A 21,131-nucleotide genomic window follows, 5' to 3' on the forward strand; every position below is an offset into this window, starting at 1 on the left:
GACTGCCATGCCCCCTCTTCTACTGCCTTGGGCCTTTATCATGGCGGTCCTGTGGTCTTCGCAGTTTTGCAGAAGCTTAGGTTTTTTTTAGAGGCACCTGGATTTTAGCTGTTAATTTGGGTTTTTTAATGCTGTTATGTTGTTTTAATTGTGAATTCTTGCTGTAAGCTGCCCTGAGGCTGCTTGTGGGAAGGGCGGGGTATAAGCTGAATAAAAGAAAAATAATAAAATAAAGCAGTAATCCAATACAGAGTTGAAGAAATGCTGGAACAGAACTTAAGCAATTCTAGGACTGGCATATCAAATATATATTTTACTTTAGGATATGTGTTTGTTTGGAGCAGACTTGTGTTTGTTCCAGAAGGACTATTGATCCTCTCATAAATTGGGGTTCAAATCCCGCAGCCTAAGAAATACCTGGTGTACCACATGTTCATAGGTGGAGGTGCATGCTTAGCGTGTAGGTTTTTAAATAATTAAGTCTTTAGGATAAATGGAAATATACAGATAAGTATGCTAGTTGAATACAGATGCCACGTTGTTCTGTAATCTTGACGATGCAGGGAAAATAGAATGCAATTTTTCAGGCACTGCTCACGACCATCTATTATAGAACACTCACATGTACTTTCCTTAGTTCTCCTCAGTTCTCCTCACAGACGCATGTTAGAATGTTTGTACTTTGAGGAGAATTTGGCTTCTAGTGAGGCTTTTGAGTTTCACAAAATGTATGTTGGAGCAACTGCTGAATTATTTTTCAGGAAATAGTATCCCCACTGCAGTATACCTAGTGGGTTTCTTACAGAGAAAAGTATTGAAACATTTATCTGATGGATAAAAAGACATAATATTTTTTGTTTGCTTTATAACATACTGAAGAAATATTACAAGATTTAAGTGAAATTGTGTAGAGAAAATAATTTTAAATATTTGGGAAACCTTTGTTTTCAAATATTTATGAGATTGTTGGACCAATACCTGTGTTTCAGAAGAGATTTATTTATGACCACACAGTAAATAATACGGAGAAGAATAGTTTTGGAGTGCTCAATTCCCTATAGGAAGCCCAGTTTTGTCCTAAAATATATTTGTAACTACATTGTTAAAGAAGGTTGCTTTCTTTCTGTCCTTCCCTCCCCAACAATACACAGGAGCATTTGATTGAGAATGAAGTCTCAATATTGCGCCGAGTGAAGCACCCCAATATCATCATGCTAATAGAGGAGATGAATACTGCAACAGAGCTTTATCTGGTAATGGAATTGGTCAAGGTGAGACATTTACTGTTACTGAGTATGAAGTAATATACAGAAAATGTATATAAATATACAGAAAATGATGTCGATGAATCTATACGAACAGTCCCTTCCCACAGCCCACAGTAATTCAAGTGACTAACAGTGCAATCTATGCAAATTTAGTTCAGAGTTCACTGATTTCAGTAGGATTGTTCTAGTTCACACTGTAAGTTATGGCCAGTGTCCAAATACATCCAATTCTGCTTCTTGCAGACCATTTACTGTTGATTCTGAGGTATGTAGTAGCATATGCAGCTTCTGCATGTATATTGCATTTGTATGCTAAGTTGTCATGGGAAAGCAAAGTAAAAATCCATTTCAGGAATAGTACTCTGATTGGAAAATGTAATGTTTTAGTTGGTCCCACTTATATGTTGCACACTCGGCAAGCACCAAGTCATTATTGACTCATGGCGGGGGGGGGGGGGGACGACGTCACATCACAATGTTTTCTTGGCAGACTTTTTATGGGGTGGTTTGCCATTGCCTTCCCCAGTCATCTATACTTTACCCCCAGAAAACTGGGTTTTACCAACCTCAGAAGGATGGAAAGCTGAGTCAACCTTGAGCTGGCTACCTGAACCGGGCTTCCGCCAGGATCGAACTCAGGTCGTGAGCAGAGCTTGGACTGCAGTACTGCAGCTTACCACTCTGCGCCATGGGGCTTTCTTTGAATAAAAAAGTAATTGTTATTATATCTTGTTTTTGTTAAGCATGATAACTTTTTATGGATTGAGCCCATTAACAGTTTTTGGCAGAGAAAGCCAGCAGCAACAGCAGCAGCTTTTGCAAATCGTTCCTCCAGTCACAAGCCTGTGGGACAAGAGGGCTCCCAACAATCGTCATTGGAGGGTGGGCAGCTGCTACTTTTTCCCAGAGCATCCTGTGGGCTGCCTGCTCCCGGGGAGCTGCTCTGGAGAATGAAGCTCCAGCTGCAGTGACAGCAGAGGGATCTGCTGCTGCTCTAACATGCCCTCATTCCAGTTTTTCTCCGGGAACTCAGGAGCAGGGGAAGGGCATGTGAGAGCAGCAGCAGATCCCTCTGCTGTCGCTGCGGCTGGAGCTTCACCAATGCGGTGGCTTTGGTGACACTCGGACTTTACTTCCCAGGTAAACTTGCGAGAACAATCAAGTGTTCTCCATGTGAAGGAAGTCACTTGTAGCTTGGCTCATAGTTCTAAAGTATTATAACTAAGCATAAAGCATTTTTACATGGATTTGACTTTACATTGTTTGATCGATTATGCAATTTAAGTATAAACTTCTCTTCAATAGTTAGAAAAATAGATGGAATTTAATGTGTGGTGGTTGTTTTTGTCTCTTACAGGGAGGAGATCTTTTTGATGCTATCACTTCTTCTACAAAATACACTGAACGTGATGGAAGTGCAATGGTCTACAATCTAGCCAGTGCATTGAAATACCTCCATGGTCTCAATATTGTGCACCGAGATATCAAGCCAGAGAATCTTCTAGTATGTTGCCTCCCACTTGTCTGCCACATTAATGTAAATGCATGCATGTGTGAAGAAATAATCAGGGGTATTGTGGTGCACGAATTAAATAATTGTGTGCTTTAACTTAATTGCTTTTCATGAAATATTAATAACCTTTTGTCACATGTTTGCCTTTCTGACATTTCCCAAGTCCCATCCTTATTTACATTTTGATTGCTGATTGTGTCTTATGAAAGCAGGATTTAGCTTCTCGTTTAGCAACAAAGACTTTAAATGTTAAAAAAAAAATTCTTTGTAAGAACAGACTGGAATTAACAACTGCTTCTGAATAGTTCAAAAATGTCTGGTTGCTACTTAGTTATATTGATGTTTACATTGTCTGTGAAGGAAATTCTTATTGGAGTCTGTCAGGAAAATCAGGATTGCACAATGCAATACCTAGCAATAACAAAATATAAGGAGATGCCCTAAAGCTGTTTTTTTCATGAACCACTAAACAAACAATAAGGTTTGACTTGAGCACGAGCAAACCCTTACTGCTAGGTCTGGTACATATTTCCTTGAGATTATCTTGTTTACCTAAGCAGTTACTTTGAGTTCAGAAAACTAGGAACTGGGTTGCCCCTACAGGTAGAATAAAATATTAAGAAATTTCCTAGCTAATAGAGTACACTAATGCCAGCCACACTGCTGATTTCTGAATCTAGATGAGTAGCCTTTTGTTCAGCTGTCCCTGAACCTCACCAGTATAGTGCTATGGCACAGTTGTCCTGGCTGCTGTTATTTAGGATTAGTTAAAGAGCTGCGTCTTTACTCCTGAAGCTGAGTGGTACAAAGCAGTGGAGTTTTTTCCTTCCCCTCTCCATATAAGAGATTTTGAGGGACAAGGAATTTGATTGAGAAATACATGTTTGGGATTCGGTTTCGTTTTCTCAGCCATGCCGGACGCTCCTCTCGGCTGGTCCGGGAGGAAACGACCGGGCACCCTGACCGGGCGGCTGATCCGCAAGGATTAGCCCCCAGGACTCCCAGGGAGGGAGCCAGGGTCCGGGACGCGGCGGGAAGAACTCCCCGAAATCAATGCGGGGGGGGGGAATTGCCCGTTTGTCCCTATGGAGGCCGGCAGATGTGCGCGGCGCCTCGAGTGCCGCCGGGCAACGAGAAACGGCAAGTAAAAGAAACAGGCGGAAGCCTGTAAACAAGCGAATCCCTTCTGTTCTACAAGCGTTTGTGAAGGAGAGGTTGATCTGAAGAAGACTCGCTCTTCCCCTTCGTTGAGTTCCAGAATTTTGTTGGCGCCCCCCCCCCAAATGGCAGCAAAGAAGCAAAGTCCCGCTCTCGGTAAGTCAATCTCGGCTACCTTGAAGGGGGAGTCGCTCGAAGAGTTGGTGCGCAGGGCGGTGGTGGAAGCCATAAAACCCTTTGTTGACAAGCTGAACGAAACTGATCAAAGGGTGGGCTTAATTGAAAGCGAGGTGAAAACCATTAAGGCAGCAGCGGGGGGGGGGGGCAGAAAAGTCTGCTCTGGAAAGTGCGTCACTTGTGAAGGCTACAAAAAAGGAGCTGAAGTTGGTGGAGAACCAGCTGATCGGGCTACAGGTGGAACGAACACAGACAATTTTGCGTCTCCAAAACGTGAAAGAGGAGGAAAAGGAGGATCTGTGGGATGTGGTCTCGGAACTGCTGGCGACACCCGCGAGGACGACTAAAGAAGAGGTTAAAAGCGCCATTTTGGAGGTCCGTCGGGCTTCTTCAAAATATGCAATAAAGCGACAGTTGCCTCGTGAGATCATTATTGACTTTTCATCTAAAAAGATTCGGGACACCATCCTATATAACTCATACAATGCGGATTTGGACTTTATGGGTTTGAAAGTCAAGATTTTGAAGGACGTTCCATTTCTAGTCTGGAAACGGCGTTTTAAATATAAAAAGTTTGCAGCTCTTCTGAGGGACCATGGAATAAAGTACAAATGGTTATTCCCGGAAGGAATATGGTTCAGATATAAAGATCAGGCCTATAAGATATTATCAGAAGATCAACTAAAGGATTTTGAGAATAAAAACCCAGAACTCTGCTGCACCAAGAACGAAGAAAAGGAGGAGCCGGAGGGGGGGGGAGGAGGAGAGCATCGCAACAGCAGTTGCACAGAGAGAACTGCGTCCGGGACCTAGAAGGGGGAGGAAAGTTTAATCAGATTTTGAAATGTTTATTCTCTGTATGATTAACCACTCCATCATTATTCTATGGAGCTATTTTTGTATTATGACAGTATGAAGGGAAACATTGAAGTGTAGTGTTTAGTGTTTGTAGTTCATCCCCCCCCCTTTTCTTTTTCCACCCCCCTTTGTCCCTTCCCTCTCCCCTTTCCTTGTGATAGTCTGTAGTGTTTTGTAGTTATGAAAAATAAAAAAAAATTATTAAAAAAAAAGAAATACATGTTTGATGGAATACGTCCTCTCAGGCCCTTCTTTTGCCTGCACACTACTCTAAAGAGGGTTCTGCTTCCTTCACAGCTGAAGAAACTGATAGGAGGCAGAGGCAATGTTTCTAATTTCTCCTTTCCTAATTAATCATCTGCCAAGGATTTTCTTAGCTTCACAGTGACCAATTCACTTAAAAGTGTATTGAATCCTGGACTGCAGAGGAGAGAGATTAGGGTAAAAGGATGTGCACCTCACAGTAACAATTTCCTTCCAGTATACTATAATATAGCTGTTTTGGGGATATGATCAGACCCATTTCCTTTCCTCTCTACCACCCCCTGCCCCAACTGTTGATGTACTACTCCCAACATTCAGTGTCCTGGAAGAAATGTGTAGCAATGATACTAGATTTTTTTAAAAAAATTACAAGCTAATTTCTGCATACCCTGGATAATAGAGAAATAATAATAATAATAGTTCTTATAATGAAATATTAATAGTAATAACTCTTGTATATTGACCCCAAGAATGGGTAACGTGGAGGATTCCAAAGTATTTATCTGTCCACTTGTATATAATAAATAAAGAGATTGATTTGGTTTGCTTCTGTCTGTATAACAGACTTAAATGGCTACTCTCGTGGAGTTTCGCTTTTGTTTTGTTTGGGTGGGGAGTTGGGAGGAGGGAAATTTGGAGAAATCTGAAATAATACTGCTTTATTACAAGCAGGTTTCATATTCGAATGTTACAAGTAACAACATTGACTAAGGATTTTGTGACCTTTTAAAAAAAATCTTGGCAATGTTCTGTTGTTATTTTTCAAATCGCTGTGGGGAAATTTGCATCAAGCAAGTTTTGATTGTTCACTTGTTGAAGCAAAATATTGTTGATAATATCTTATCTAAAGCAGTAATTGTGACATTGGGAACTTTAAGTAAGTTGTACCTCTTAGGGTAATCTGACACTTTAAGCTCTCATTAGTAATCAAATCAGGTATATAAATAGAGACATATGTGCTTTTTTCCTTGGAAAGCCTAAAGAGATTACTTGACAGATGAGCCATGACTGAAACTGAGTTTTGCTTGAGATGACACAAATACTTCTTGATGTCCTAGAAATATATTTAGTTGCTTGATCATTCAATTGTCTAGTTTGCTTTCTCTAGTTCTTCATGTCTGTATCCAAGTAACATAATAGATAGGAGATATGATGTTCTGTTTTATGCATAACAGACACAAAAGATGATATTCAATTAGAAAATTAGCAATAATATAATCCTTCAGTGAAAATGAATTAAAAGAAATCAGCAACACAAATAGAAACCAACATTCATAAAACAGTAAATGTTTTAAAGAAACCTAAAAAGCAACATCATTGTGTCATTGGCCTTCCATGTGGCATGTTGATTGGACTGTAGGACTAGGACCTGGGAGGTCCCTCTCTGCCATGGAAGCTCTCTGGGTGACCTTGGGCCAGTAACATCCTCTCAGCCTAACCTGCCTCACAGGGTTGTTGTGAGGATAAAATGGAGGTGAGGACAATGATGTGAACCCATTTGGGTCCCCATTGGAGAGAGAGGTGGGATGAAAATTAAGTAAATAATAAATTAATAACCTACCTATCCTCCAAGGGATAATGTATGAACCAGTGATGCAGCTTTTTAGGCTTCTAGTTTTTTAAATGTTTGTTTCTCATAGTAATCCTATGAGAGAGGTTAGCTTAAAGTGGTTAAAGTTCCACTTGTGGAAGATCTTGTGCAACATCTAGCTCTTTCCTCCCTATATATTGCTGTGCCCAGAAACTGGTTGCACAGCACAATCGGCAATGGAGATACAATAAGTTTGACTTAATGCAAGTGGCTACCTTAGTCTTTTTCTTGAGATTTTTCCACTGGATCCAACTCTAGTTCTCTAGAAGCTGAAAATGGTGAACAAATGCAAACAGCATTTGTATGTGAGTAGGGAAAGCAGACAGTGTCTATTGGGGCCCTTCATGATCTTCAGTTAGTGTTGCTTATGTTTTTCTTTCCTCACATTTTCTTCACATGGTCGAAGGAACTTTGGGGTAAAGCCCTTCCCTTTGGTTCCTCGCCTCTGGCTTGGATCCAACAGAATTTCTGCAGATTGAAGGATTTCTGCCAGGAGACTGCAGCTTAGTCAACTCTCCCTTCCTAGGGGGCCCCCAGGAACAGCATTCAGTGGGGCATTTTGAGCTGTAGCAGGAGTGAGGAGGTGAGAAAGTAACACTTAGTAGACAGAAATCCTTCAATCTATGGAAATGCTCCATTGAATCCAACCCATTGGATACTGCCCTTTGTGGCTGGTTATGTATCTTCCCACATACTTACTTCTTGCTCTTTCTGAAATTGGGACAGATAGTATTAAACAATTCAGAACATTACTATTATTTATTTGCTGGTTTAGAATATTTATTCGCTGCCTCTTGACTTCATGAGCACAAAACACAAAAACTAACTACATACATAAAGTTGGATCCAGCCAGCTTTTTAGTTCAGTATTACCCAATTAAATCTCCTTACTACAGCCCACGTGGTCTTTGTCCATGCCAGTCCCATGATCTCCAGCATATCCATTTGGCTAGTGAAAGGGACCCATCCTCTCTTTTTGCACCACCACAAAAGCTAGTTGGATCCAACCCACAAAACCAACAGTACTCAATAATAGAACTGCAAACGTCACCATTATCATAGCAGCAGGACAATAGCAGCCAACAGCATAAAACACAAGTGCATATATAGTTAAAATCAGAATAAATTTTATCTATAACAGAAGCAAAGTAATATAAAAGTGCAATAAAATAGTTAAACCAGCCCCTGTAGTAAAGCAAACAGAAAGGTCTATAAGTCATTGATATACCATGAACAAAAGTCAGCAATAAGCCACTTATACAGACCAGCCAATGAGATGAAATTATAAGACCTGGGCAAATAAAGATGTCTTCACTTAGTGTCCAGATTGCAGGCAACTAAGTGCATCATTGGGGGAAGGGTATTCCGTAACCTAGACTTTACTTCTAAAAAAGGCCTGATTATTTTCTACAAAATGAATGACAGTTAACAGAATTACATAGTATTTTCATCCATGTTTTACTAACTCCTTTTTGAATCCTCTGTTAGTTTTGTGTTTCAGAATGGCACTCTCAGTAAAAAGCAATTCATTGTATGTTTCATTTATCTGTTAACATCCCCTGCATTTAAGAGAGGATATGTTTTTAGGCCTCTTTGTGTGTTCATGCTTTTCAGACTGAAGTATCTAGAACTCATAAAGACATATTTGTCTCATATCAGTGTTAGGTAGGTACATTTTTCTGTAAATGAGGATGAAGTGTGGGTTATTTTTTGTTTTGTTGTCTTTGGCTGAGTGTCGGCTTAGGTCCATTTGCCAAGCATATTCAAATACATCTTTCTGCTGCTGGATTCAAATTGGTGCCTATCCCAACAGCAGTGGAAGAAGTTTTTGACGATGGGACTGATGAATGTGGAGAAGTGGGTTTCCCTGCATATTTTGCCTGCTGATTCTTTATTGAAAGTTTCATCATCCCTCCCCATTTTGTACTATCATTGCCAATTTTCCTTTGAAATTTCCACCTTCCCTTTTAAGTATTATATTTTATTAGTGCTTGGAATAACTGTTACATGTTCATAGACTCTTTTTTTTTAGATGGGGTAATATTATTGTGAACCATAGCACTCCAGTATCAATATTTCTGTGTATAATTAAACCTATTTATTCTCTCCTCACCTCCTCAGGTCTGTGAGTATTCAGATGGAACCAAGTCCTTGAAGTTGGGAGACTTTGGATTAGCCACAGTGGTTGAAGGGCCATTGTATACAGTCTGTGGCACACCAACTTACGTGGCTCCAGAAATTATTGCAGAGACTGGGTGAGAATACATATTTTAAATTCTCTTTGTCAGTGTGGTTAACCTCATTTATCCAAATGTCTTGGGTAAACAAGAGCGCTATTTCTTTCTTTTTTCCCCAAATTTTATTTTTGATTCTAAGATTTACAATACATTATATTGACATTTCATATGGGCAGAGCTTCTTTTCTGCCAGAATGCTCCGGAACAGCTTTCTGGCAGTTCTCAAAACTGCCCCCCTGATCATGGCCGTTTCGGCCAGGATCGGGCCCAAATTAGCCTGGAATGGGTCGTTGCCAGGCGGGGGAACACTCCCCCACCTGGCAGCGGCCTGACCCTGGCCGTTTCAGGCCTGAACCAGGCCCAAAATGGCCAAAATAGGCCCCAAACGACCAGGATTGGGCCAGAAATGGCCAGGATCGGGCCCCTGCTAAGCGGGGGAACACTCCCCTGCCTAGCAGTGGCCTGATCCTGGCCATTTCGGGCCCAAATTGGGCCCAAAATGGCTGAAACTGGCCTGAAACAGCCAGGATCTATCCTGCACCTGACAGTGGCCAGATCCTGGCCTGAATCAGCCTAGGACGGGGAGGTGAGTGGACTTGAATCACTGGAATGCTCCCAGGGGTGGCCACGTCCTGCACGATGACATCACTTCCTGGAAGTGTCATCATCGCGCGGTCCTGGGAGCGCGTGCCCACTTTGCACACGCGCATATGGGACCACTGAGTTCCACCACTTCTTTTCTCAGAAAAAAGTCCTGCATATGAGTTACAATATAACTGAGAATGAATTAACAAATATCAGGGCATACTATCGAAGCCAATTAAACATATTAAGTTTACACTAACACAACAAGCTGCAAATGAGAGAGATATGAGCAGTCAAATTCTACTAATGATGCCAGTATGTACTCCATGGCTAAACATTTCACACAACAGAGAGTAACCTTCAATATCTTATACTGTTAAGATAGTTAAATTTTATGGATACAAGTGTTTCGGATAGACTAGATTTTGGGGTAGGATATCCTCTTTGATAATGTGCTGAAGAAATGGGAGCCATTTCTCAATGAACCCAGTTGTATTAGGGCAAATTTTAGATTGGAGAAGACCATCTGAGATCTTTTCTATTATCAGATTATCACATATTTTCAAATACCATGTGGATATAGTCGAAGCAGATTGTGACTTCCATTTTAGAGCAATTGCTGTTTTTGCTGCCACTAAGAGGCAGATGATTAATTCACATCTAATTTTTGGTATAGAGATATCTTGCCAGTGATTTAGAAAAATAAGCTCAGGAAGCAGTGGAATTGTATGTCCTGTTATTTGAGTTATTTGTGAAAGAACCTCATTCCAGAATGCTTTGATATATGTACAGTTCCACCAACAGTGTGTGTAGGAACCTACCTCCTCACAGTTCTTCCAACAAAGAGGTGACCGTGAAGAAGTAATTATTGCTAGTTTCTTAGGGATAAGCTACCACTTTGTCAGTATTTTATAAGCTTGTAGTTTGGTGCTTATGACAGAGGAGTTGAACAATGTGGAGGACCATATAGTTGTCCACTGGTCTTCTATTAAGGTGATATTGCAATCATGTTGCCACTTCAGTTGATAACTTAAAGGTTTTGGTTTTTCTATATGAAGTAATATATCTTTGTAATTGTAATCTTTGTAATTAAACCTTTGCGCTTAGATCCCGAGTTGCTTAGTAATCGTTCAAAGTCTGATTCAGGAATACTCAGAAGTCTTGGGATTCATAGATAGTTTATCATATGGCTAAATTGTAAGTAAAGTACCATCAAACTTTCTGTTGAATTTTCTGTTCCAATTCAGCTTTTGCTAAAATACCCTCCTTTGAGGAAATATCAGTCAAGCATGTGATCTTAGCTCGTCACCATATTGTGGGTACAGCAGATTCTTTACCCACAAGAAACCATTCTTGGAATAAGAATGAGGAAAATCGTGGTATTTTCGGGGTCGGTTTGGACCTAAGTGAGTCCTACACCCTAAGCATGGTTTTAAGAAAAATGTTCTGTTCAATCAAGATTGGACAAGAGTGCTGACTGTTCCATATCACTTCTTGAATGATCATGGGAGCAGTTAGTGGATGTAGAATCTTTATCTAGTCAGCAAGGTCTCCTATTCACAACATTTGTACTATATTTGAAAGACGTATTGTTCTATAGTAGGCTGAGATATCAGGATAATTTAACTCTCCTGATGCTTTGCGTAGACGTAACGTATTGAAGCCAATTCTTGGTCTTTTATGATGCAGCAGGAATGTATTAATTGTGGATTGCCACTGTTTCAGTGTTTTGGAGGGTATAGCAATGGGAATAGCTCAGAATAGAAACAATATTTTAGGAAGAACAAAAGATTTGATCAGATGGGACCTGTCTGACCAAGAAAGCAATTGTCTATCTCATTTTTGTAGATCCAGTTTTATCTCTTGGAATTTCCTAAAATGGTTGACTTTTAGCAGGTGGATGAGATTCAGAGGAATGTGTATCCCAAGATAGGAGAGATATGTGTTCATCCTCTGAAAATCATATAGTTGATGTAAATACGTTCCAGAAATAGAAGATAAATTGACAGGTAAAAGGCAGGATTTGGACTGATTGATTTTCAAACCTGAGATCTGACTAAAAGCTGTGATGGTTTTTTGCAGATGAGGAAGACATTTTTCCAGTTTTGTGATGTAAAGAAGCATATCATCTGCAAGCATGCTAAGTTTGAAGACATGAGAGGCTATGCTCACTCCATGTATTTGGGAGTTTTCTCGTATTTCCGCAGCTAGAGGTTCCAAAGCAATAGCAAAAGTATAGGTGATAAAGGGCATCCTTGTCTAGTTCCTCTGTGTAGTGTGATTGGTTCTAAAGCTACACCATTTACCTTTATTTGTGCTGTTGGACAAGAGTAGATGGTTTTAACTAAACAAAGGAAATTTTCTCCAACGCCCATATGTTGAAGTAGTCTGTAACTATGATGTTTCTAGTGAATCAAAGGCTTTCTCGATATCTAGCGAGAGGAAGATCACCTCAGTGTCCGTGTACTTACATGAGGAAAGGACATTCAATGTTTTATAGATGTCTGTTAGGTCCCTTCCTGATATGAGTCCTGCTTGTTCTTGATGTACGTATTCTGCCACGAATGAGTTTAGATGTCTGGCAATGATGGCTGTAAAAATTTTATAATCCTGGTTCAGAAGTGATATCAGACAAAAGGATGCTGGGTTTGTAAGATCTTTACCTGGTTTGGGGATGACCATTATAGATGAGGAGCTCCATGAAGGTGGGAGGGTCCCTGCCTCTAGAATCATGTTACATCCTGGTTGTGCCAGAACAGAAGCATATTTTTTGTAGAATTCAGGTGTATATTCAACTGAACCTGCTGATTTGTTGGTTTTTAATTTTTTAATAATTTCCAAGACCTCTTGATATTCAGTGGGTTTTCTAGACCGTGTCGGTGAACGTCTTCTAATATGTTTACTTGAGTGCAGATATTCCTCTGTGAGTCTAGGGCTTGGATTTTTGGATGAGTATAATGATTGATAATACTTAGCAAATAGTTGAGCTATATCCTTTGATTTTGTGTTTAATCACCCTTTGTTGTCACAAATTGTGTTTACCGTTCTAGAAGATCTCTTGTCTTTCACCCTCCAAGACAGCATTCTGAGTGATTTAAGTGAATTACTCCAGTACTTTTGTTTGAGAAATAAAAGAATTTTTTGTACTTGGGTTTCCAGAGTTTCTAAAAGCTTGTGTTCAGTTAGAAGTTTATGGCAGACTTTTTTGCTTCCTCATTCCTTGTGTATTCTCTCTAGACAGCGAATTTTTTCCAATAATTCTGATTTATAAGGTTTTCTACACTTTTTCAAGTACGACAACATTGAGATTAAATGGCCTCTGAGAACTACCTTCAGTGCATCCCATGTCATGGATAGGGAGGTCACATTGGAGCCATTGTCTCTCAGATATTGCTGAATACGAAGTTCAATTTCTTTAGCATATTCTTCATTATATATGAGATTTGTTCAGCAACCAGTGTCCGTCAGCTTTAGATGTGAAGTCCATTGACAATAGGCAATTTACCCAGGCGTGATCAGACCATATGATTTTGCCAATTTCAGAATTTACCACCTTGCTAATTAGGGATTCAGAAATGAGAACAAAATAAATTCTGGTGTACACATTGTGGATTGATAAAAAAATATATAAAGTCTCTGTCAGAATTGTGCATTAGATGCCAGATATTGCCTAAATGAAGCTCATTCAAAAGTTCTGCTAAATGCATGTTTAATTTCCTCTTCTTAGTTTTGCATTTATTTAGATGTGTGCAATTTAACTCAAGATTTACAATATAATTAAGATCACCTTCAATGATCACTTCTGCTTCCTGAAATTATCTTAATGTGAAATCTAAGGATTTCATTTGATTGTTGTTTGGAGCATTAACCAAAGCTAATGTGGTCATTTGTTCATCAAGGGGACCTTTCACAAAGATGAAACAACCTTGTGGATCTGTTAGCGTAGCTCTATGTTAGAAATGGACGTTCTTGGAAATTAACACCTCGTGCCTTCAATGTACCTTTCGCATAGTATTGATATTTAATCCAGTTGACTTTCAAAACAGATTGATCAGAGGATTGCAAGTGGGTTTCCTGGAGTAATATGATGTCTGATCACAATTTGGATAAGTTTGATAGCATTTCTTTCCTTTTATTTATGTTATTAAGGCCCCATACATTAAAAGTGGTTATATTCAACTTGGAATACATTTCTGATGTGGAATAGATCCACCCACTCTGATTTGTGTGCAATTAAAAGTAAGAACTCAGAGGGGATCACAAGATTATTACACTATTAGTCTGTTAAGTGGTAAATGGCTCTGAGGGTACACAGTGGAAAAATTAAGTCTCTTTAGAGAAGGTGAACTGAGATCAATGAAATGTACTATCTCAGTACATTCTTTTTTATTATAAAAATTATAGTAAGAGATGTTCTGTAAGTAAACAAAGAGGAGCTTAGAGCTCTGTTCGTACAATGCTAAGCCGTGAGGTTGCAGCTAAAGTAATGTTACGTTATATCAAACCCCAATTACAGGGTTATAGATTACTCATTGTTAATAAGAAGTTATACCTGAAACAATATAATGTTGGCTAGATTAAACCAAAACAACTTGTACAACAATCAACCCTCTTTTCTAGAAAGCTAAGTAGCAAAATTAATCAGTAAGTGTAATATTTGATTTCCTTTTATTGCTAAGGTTATTAACTACAGCAAGATAAATGTGATTTGAATACTTATGTGATACTTTTAATAATTAAATAATTATTACTATATCTAAGATTGAATAAATATAAACAGAACTTACACAAAATTAATTTTATAGAAGTAGCAGTACCTTCCCTCTGAGGACTCTTTTTGAAACAGGAAAAATAACACTTCAAGTTATAATACTGAACCTTATTTAATCCCAGCCCACCCCCTTGTTGTATTAAACACAAATACTTTGCTTATTGTTTGATTTGATATACAGTAAACCAATTAGGTAATAAAGAGCCCAGACAGATTAAGAATGCAAACAACTAAAAGAGCCCTCTACAACCTCAGGAGAAACAGACACTGTGTTGTGGGCTGGGCTTGCCCAAGATGATAGTCCAGAGTCTGAGCACTAACACGAAGTCAAGGTGGCGGTGGAATGTTCAAAAGCCAATTCCAGTCTGTAGTCAGAGCACGAGATAAGTGCCAGGGGTGTGTCCAGAATCCAAAAGCCAGGTCAGGTCCAATCCAGGGTCAGTTACTGAAGCATCAGGTGTAGATGCAGGTATGAGCAAGATACACAGTACACGGAGTGGTTGCATGTAGTTAACACTTTGCTTCCATGCCTGGCAGTTTCTCCAGGCAGGCTTTTATAGCCAGGCATAGTTTGCAACCGGTTGCTGGGGCTCCATCCTGACGTTACTCATCATTGCTCTCCAGCAGCTGGCGTCGGTTCAGGAGATGAGCACTGAGCTGTCTCTCCTGCTGTTCCAATCTCTGCCATTGTCTGCAGTGCTCTTTGGGCATAGGTGAACCTGGGGGCGGTGGAAGCCCCTGGCTGGGCTTCACCTGTGGCATTGTACGTACCTCACTGAGTTTCCCCTGTGGTGTTGGGGCCGGAGGGTGCTGGTGCCTCTGCATCAGCTGCTGGCTGTGAACTCTGATCAGCCAGCAGCTGTTGTTCCTGATCTCTGGCTTCTGCTGAGTCAGGACTAGGACTGGCTACACGGAGCTCCTCTTCTCCTGAGAAGTTCTGGCTGATTGCACAAGGCTTCTTGAGTCCAGACTGGACCATGACACTCAACCCAGGTTACCAGAGTTAACTCCAATACAAAAAATAAACTCTTCCCCCTCCCTTCCCCAAACAGCAAGGTAAAATGAATGATACTAATCTTGACCATAACTACTTTAGTAGAAACTTAAAAGCAACTAAAAATGAGCAATATGGAGTGTTTAACCATGTTATGAAGTAATGAAGCAGTCAGGCATGATGGACAAATATTTTACTACCCTTTGTGGGGGTTGAAAATTGCATCATCTTCCTTTTCTGAGAAGTTTTGATGAGATCTGTGGGTAAGTTGACATGAATATTTTGCAGTAATGCAAGACCCGAGTCTTGATCTATAGTACAGCCAGATTTGTCCTTGCATCTTACTTGCAGCTTTGTTAGGTTTATCCACTTATATTCTATATCTGCTTGTCTTAGTGCCTCTGTTACTGTTTTTAACTCTCACCACCTGTATAAGACCTGTAAAGGAAGGTCAGGAAATACCAAGATCTGTTTGCCTTTAAAGTAAAATGAGCCTCGGGACCTGGCCTTTTCTAATATTTTCTTTTGAGTTCTCAGGTCAGGGAAGGTTGCTAGAATGTCTCTGGGAACCCTCTGCTGTGGCTGATATATGGGTCCCAGATGAAAAACTTTAGTTATTAAGGGGGCCACTCTGACTTTTAAGTGTAGCTGTTGTGCTAGCCAATTTGCAATGAAGATTGGTAAGTCCACGCTGGCAGTCAGTTGTTCATCAAAGCCCCTAAATTTTAAATGGGTCTGCCGTGACTCAAGGCTTATTACTCTGTCTTGAAGGTGTTAATTTTCTTTTTGAAGAGTGCATAGCTCTTCTTGTAAGGTCCTTCCTAATTCTAACACACAGACTGCTTTCTGAGAGGCAATATTCAGGGAGATTTTAAAGTCAGCGAATTGATCAATTAAAGGTTTAATTAGGGCAGACATGTTTTCTAGAATTCTTTGCTCCATATTTGTTAATAATGAGGCTAATGCTGTGTCAGATGGGGGAGTAGTCTTCAGGCCTACCTCATTTTCCTCAGTCACCATTTTGTTTTCTTCTCTTTCCTGCCTTGATTTTTGGATGTCTGTGACAGTGAAAAGAAGTCCTGTATTTGTTTATAAAATTTAAGATTCGGTTTAGGTTTGTCAGATGTTTGTTTGCCCATATTATTGGCAAGTGAAAAGTCATTAGAGTGTTAATTAATGAGGTTCAGGGATTGAGAGTTGGAGCTTTCTCCTCAGGCGTCGATCTTCTCTTCTGCTGAAGCCACACACACACACACACACACACACACCCCAAAAGGAGTGCTATTTCGATTGTTGCATTGATACAGACAACTGTGAGGTTTAAATAGATATGTGCATAATGAACATTTTATTATATTCTGTATAGTAAATTCTGAGATGAGATTCAACTCAATATGACCTTCAGTGTGTTCTAGGTGAAGGGCGAGATGTATAAAGCTATGCATAAAATCCTGCCATGGGCGAGATCCTTACAAGTTTTTAAAAAGCATACACTGTTACATGCCTGTAAGTCCAAAACCTTGGTATGAAAAAAAAATGCAGTATATATGACAGACATAATATACTCTCTTTTTTCTTTTCTTTTTACAGTTATGGCTTAAAGGTGGACATTTGGGCTGCAGGTGTCATTACGTATATATTGTTATGTGGGTTTCCACCATTTCGTAGGTAAGATAGTAAGAGAAGATTAAGTGTTTCTCTCTCCCTCAAACCTCCCCCATTTTATTATAAATATATCTCCATTCTTTTTCCTATTTCAGCTGGCTACGTTCCATCTTCATTCCTTCCTCATCAGTTCAGATAATTCCAATGCCTTTAGTTCATCTGCCATCAATATATTCAGGAAAAAAAGCAATATGTTTATAGGAAGAATTGAGTAGATTATATTGTTTTATCAGAGGTAGGCATAATTTCCAACAAGAAACTGGTTTCTCCATCTGTATACGCTTCTCCTTAAATGTCGCGCATCAAGACGTAACTTCACTATTAAGCATGCAGAGATTGCCCTCTAGTGTTAACAGTTGTACTAGCAACTTTTGTAATTATAATCATTACTTTGAATATTATCTCAGAAGCACCATACATGGTAATTTGTAGTAGCTGTAAACTTTTGTTAATGTGGCTAGACCACTTGAAACTCATTTAGCATAGTTAAGGCATTCCTCTGAAAAAAAGGTTCCAGGTGTCAATTATTCACATTTCTGCAAGCGAATGTGTTAAACGGACATATGTAACTGTAAATAATCACATAGTCTACTGATTTTTATTTTGTTTATTTGTTAATGTTTTTTAGCGCTGAGACTCAAGGTAGATTGGGAAAACTAAAAATGTTACTTCATATTCTGTAGGTTATGGCAACAGGCAAAACTTCTTTCACACCGGTTCCAGTGAGCAAGGTAGCTTCTATAGGACAGCTATTAAAAGGCAATTGTAAATGCTGGAAGTAAAAGGTTTAAAATTGCACTTCCAGTGTTATCAGCCTTTTCTACCTTATCCTCCTGCATTGAGAGGGAAAAAATTTTTATTTCCCCAGAACTTGCTTCAGTATACAGATAGATGAGGCTTTCTTATAGTCCCTCTTCTCTGTTTAGACAGGACTAAATGCAGAATATTTACAGTGTTCTTCTTACGTAGCTGAATCCTGAAAGTTCAACAATTATTTGGAGTGTATGTGTATGCATATAGACACAAACAGTCACCTGTATGTATCTGTCCCATAACTTTACTATCCTTTGTATGACCATAGACTAGCTCATAGGGATGACAGCGAATAATTGTCTCATATTTTTATCACATCTTTCCTCCAAGGAACTAAAGATGATCTGCATGGCTATCCCATCCCTTGTTTTATCCTTATGATAACTTCTGAAGTAGGTTAGGAAGAGAAATTGGCTGGCCCAAGGTCAGCCACTGAGATCCATGGCTACATGGACACTTGAACCTGTGGCTCGCCAGTCCTATTCTAGCAGCTAACCACTAGAGATGGGCACAAACCACAAAAAAAATCTGAACCATGAGGTTTGTGAGTTTGCACAAACTGGGGCAAGCATACGAATCAGTTTGTGGTTCGTGGGGTTTAAATGCCCCTTTCCAGCCACTTAGCAGCAGCAAGGAAAGGGGCATTTGACAGTTTTAAGGGCCCTTCCTAGCAAGTGGCAGGTCCCTTTAAACTATCAGCTGGTGGGCGGCAGGGGGGATGCCCCCCTCGCCACCTGCCAGCTGATAGTTTAAAGGGACCTGCCGCTTGCAAGCAGCAGGGCCCTTTAAACTGCCCAAATCCCAGCCCCCACCCCCCAGCCCCACAACTTGCCCTGTGGGTCCATGGCGTCCTCCCCCTCCTCCCATGAGGGGTGGGAAGGCCGTTTTTGGCCTCTTCCGCTGCTTCGTGGGCCTGCAGGGTGGTGGAGGGAAGCTGAAAATGACCTTCCCGCCCCTCAAATGGCTGCCGCGGCCATTTAGTTAGTAGAGATGGGTTACATTTGTACCCATCTCTACTAACCACTACTTCAAACTGGCTTAGTGAATGTCAATATTCTCTTTACACGCACATTTCAGGTAAATTAAGTTTAGAGTGAAATTCAAGTGAAAACAAGGGCAAATTTCTGCAGATTTGGTTAATCTTATTTTCCAATTTTAAATATGTTAATTTTAACCAGTATGCTGAATTGTTTTCCGGCCTGCCTTGATCCACAGTGAAAACAACGTTCAAGAAGATCTGTTTGACCAGATCCTGGTTGGAAAGCTAGAGTTTCCTTCTCCATACTGGGATAACATCACTGACTCTGCCAAGGTATTGGTTTGTTGATAGGACTTAAATTTATGCACCTATTTCTTACTGTCCTACCATAATTGGCTGAAGAAAACCTGGCACCTCAGAAAGCTGCTGAAAATACAGTGATTTCATGACTTCTGACACGTGTCCTTTTGTAGTGTTCCTGACCTAGTATTGTTTTTACAGTGTTTTGCATGGATCACAATTTCTGATGATTCTCTCAGTATAAGTCATTTTCGATGTGCAAGTGTGTGATTATTTAAAATTAAAATACAACAGAACAAACAGCACTTCCAGTTCACAAATTAAAAACTAAGAAAGAGAATGTACACAATTATAGTCATTTCTTTCTTATCCATTCGTTTCTAAGAGCTTAAGGATTTTTCTTTACATGTAGCAATTGTTGACCATTTTTGTCATCTCACATTCTTAGAATTTTGAAATTCTGTCAGTTTGATTATTGATAACAACTCCCATATCTTTAAGAACTATTCTATTTTGCCAGGCAACATTGGTTGTTTCCAATACCATCCTTGCATATAGCAGTACTTCTTTGGGATTAGTAGTTATTTTATCATCACAGTTTAAGTGATACATTTCAGGTTACAAATTAAGGAGCAATCCCCATAACCGTGTTTTGTATTGTTATCCAATAAACTTGAGCCCTAGGGCATGGCCACCATCTGTTTTGGGAGAGGTGCAAAACCAGCACTTACTACTAATTGAGTATAGATAATCTATTTGTTATTTGATGCTACTGGTATACCATTTTAAATCAGCTCTTGCTTATTTGTATGCTGGAAGAAAACTCTATTCTCTTAGTATAAATAGCTTCCCATCGTCAGGTTCCAAGTAATAACCAAGGCAAGAATATGACTTTTCCCTTATGCACTATGCAGTATAAAGTAGATCTTAAGACATTTTTTTATTTTGACATATGTTCGTATACTTGCCTCAAAAGAAAAGAGAGAACCAGAGAGGGGGTGTTCCTATGAGAACAAGAAGCAGCTGATTTGTACCACTCCTATTCTTGCTTCTAGCTTAGTTTTAATAGTTCAGAAAAACTTCACCAGGGTTTAGTGCCTACCTAACGTTCCAATTGGGGGTTTTTTGTCATGTGACCTATGAAGATTAGCTTCTGTCATAAAGATGATGTTTAACAGCTTCAGTGGTTCTACTCATGTCTGGTACTCTGGCATTTATGCTGTGAGCTCTTTCTAGGGTCTATCTTGTTGCCCCAGGTTCTTCATCATCTATGTGAAACCTCTGGGAAAGACCATCTGGGAACTTGAAGTGAGGTTCTGCTAATGTGTGGATGATACCCAGCTCTTTTTCTGCCCAACATCTGAGTTGGATGGGTGTGTGGAAGTCCTTAACAAATGCCAGAAGAAAAAATGGGAAGGGTAAACGGAAGCATCACTGAGGTGTCATTGGCCAATGGTAAAGGCACTCAAGGACTGAGAAATCAGCCTGTCCCAATTGCACTCCCCCTGAAGAAGCAGGGACAACTGTTTGAGAGAACGTAAACTCAGAGTCTAGGAGAAATGAAGATTAGAAGAAAATGTCTCTAGCAAAAGTAGCCTCTCATTTTAATGTGAATATAAATGGTGCCCATTTTTTCTCTCTCCTTTTGTTTATCAGGAGTTAATTAGTCTGATGTTACAAGTAAATGTGGAAGCACGATATACAGCGGCTCAGATTTTAAACCACCCCTGGGTGTCGGTGAGTAATGTATTTTCTCAAAATGCACATTTAGACAGAGATGATTCTAAAGAAGCTCACACTGTGTTAAAGCCCTACTTTTCTGGAATAAAGCCCATGAGTCCTAACTTTATGTTGTGACTCAGCATGCCATCAGTTACCTGCACAGTTTCTTCTACAGTGTGTGTTTTAAAACGTTCATAAAAAGACCAGCCATAATAGAAAACTTGCATGTGCTGTAT

The 21,131-nt window shown here is 39.8% G+C and overlaps 1 protein-coding gene across 3 annotated transcripts in view; it reads left to right on the top strand.

The window, feature by feature from the left end:
- Window positions 1–21,131, top strand: part of DCLK2 (doublecortin like kinase 2) — a 108,600-nt gene that overhangs the window by 80,650 nt on the left and 6,819 nt on the right. For all 3 annotated transcript variants that reach the window (XM_054990583.1, XM_054990581.1, XM_054990582.1), the window contains 6 exons: window positions 1,152–1,271; window positions 2,626–2,772; window positions 8,951–9,084; window positions 17,007–17,084; window positions 19,110–19,206; window positions 20,830–20,910. In XM_054990583.1, coding sequence (XP_054846558.1) covers window positions 1,152–1,271; window positions 2,626–2,772; window positions 8,951–9,084; window positions 17,007–17,084; window positions 19,110–19,206; window positions 20,830–20,910 — 657 coding nt within the window. The remainder of the gene's footprint in view (window positions 1–1,151; window positions 1,272–2,625; window positions 2,773–8,950; window positions 9,085–17,006; window positions 17,085–19,109; window positions 19,207–20,829; window positions 20,911–21,131) is intronic.

Source organism: Eublepharis macularius, chromosome 10 (assembly GCF_028583425.1).
Source record: "Eublepharis macularius isolate TG4126 chromosome 10, MPM_Emac_v1.0, whole genome shotgun sequence".
Lineage (NCBI taxonomy): Eukaryota > Metazoa > Chordata > Lepidosauria > Squamata > Eublepharidae > Eublepharis > Eublepharis macularius.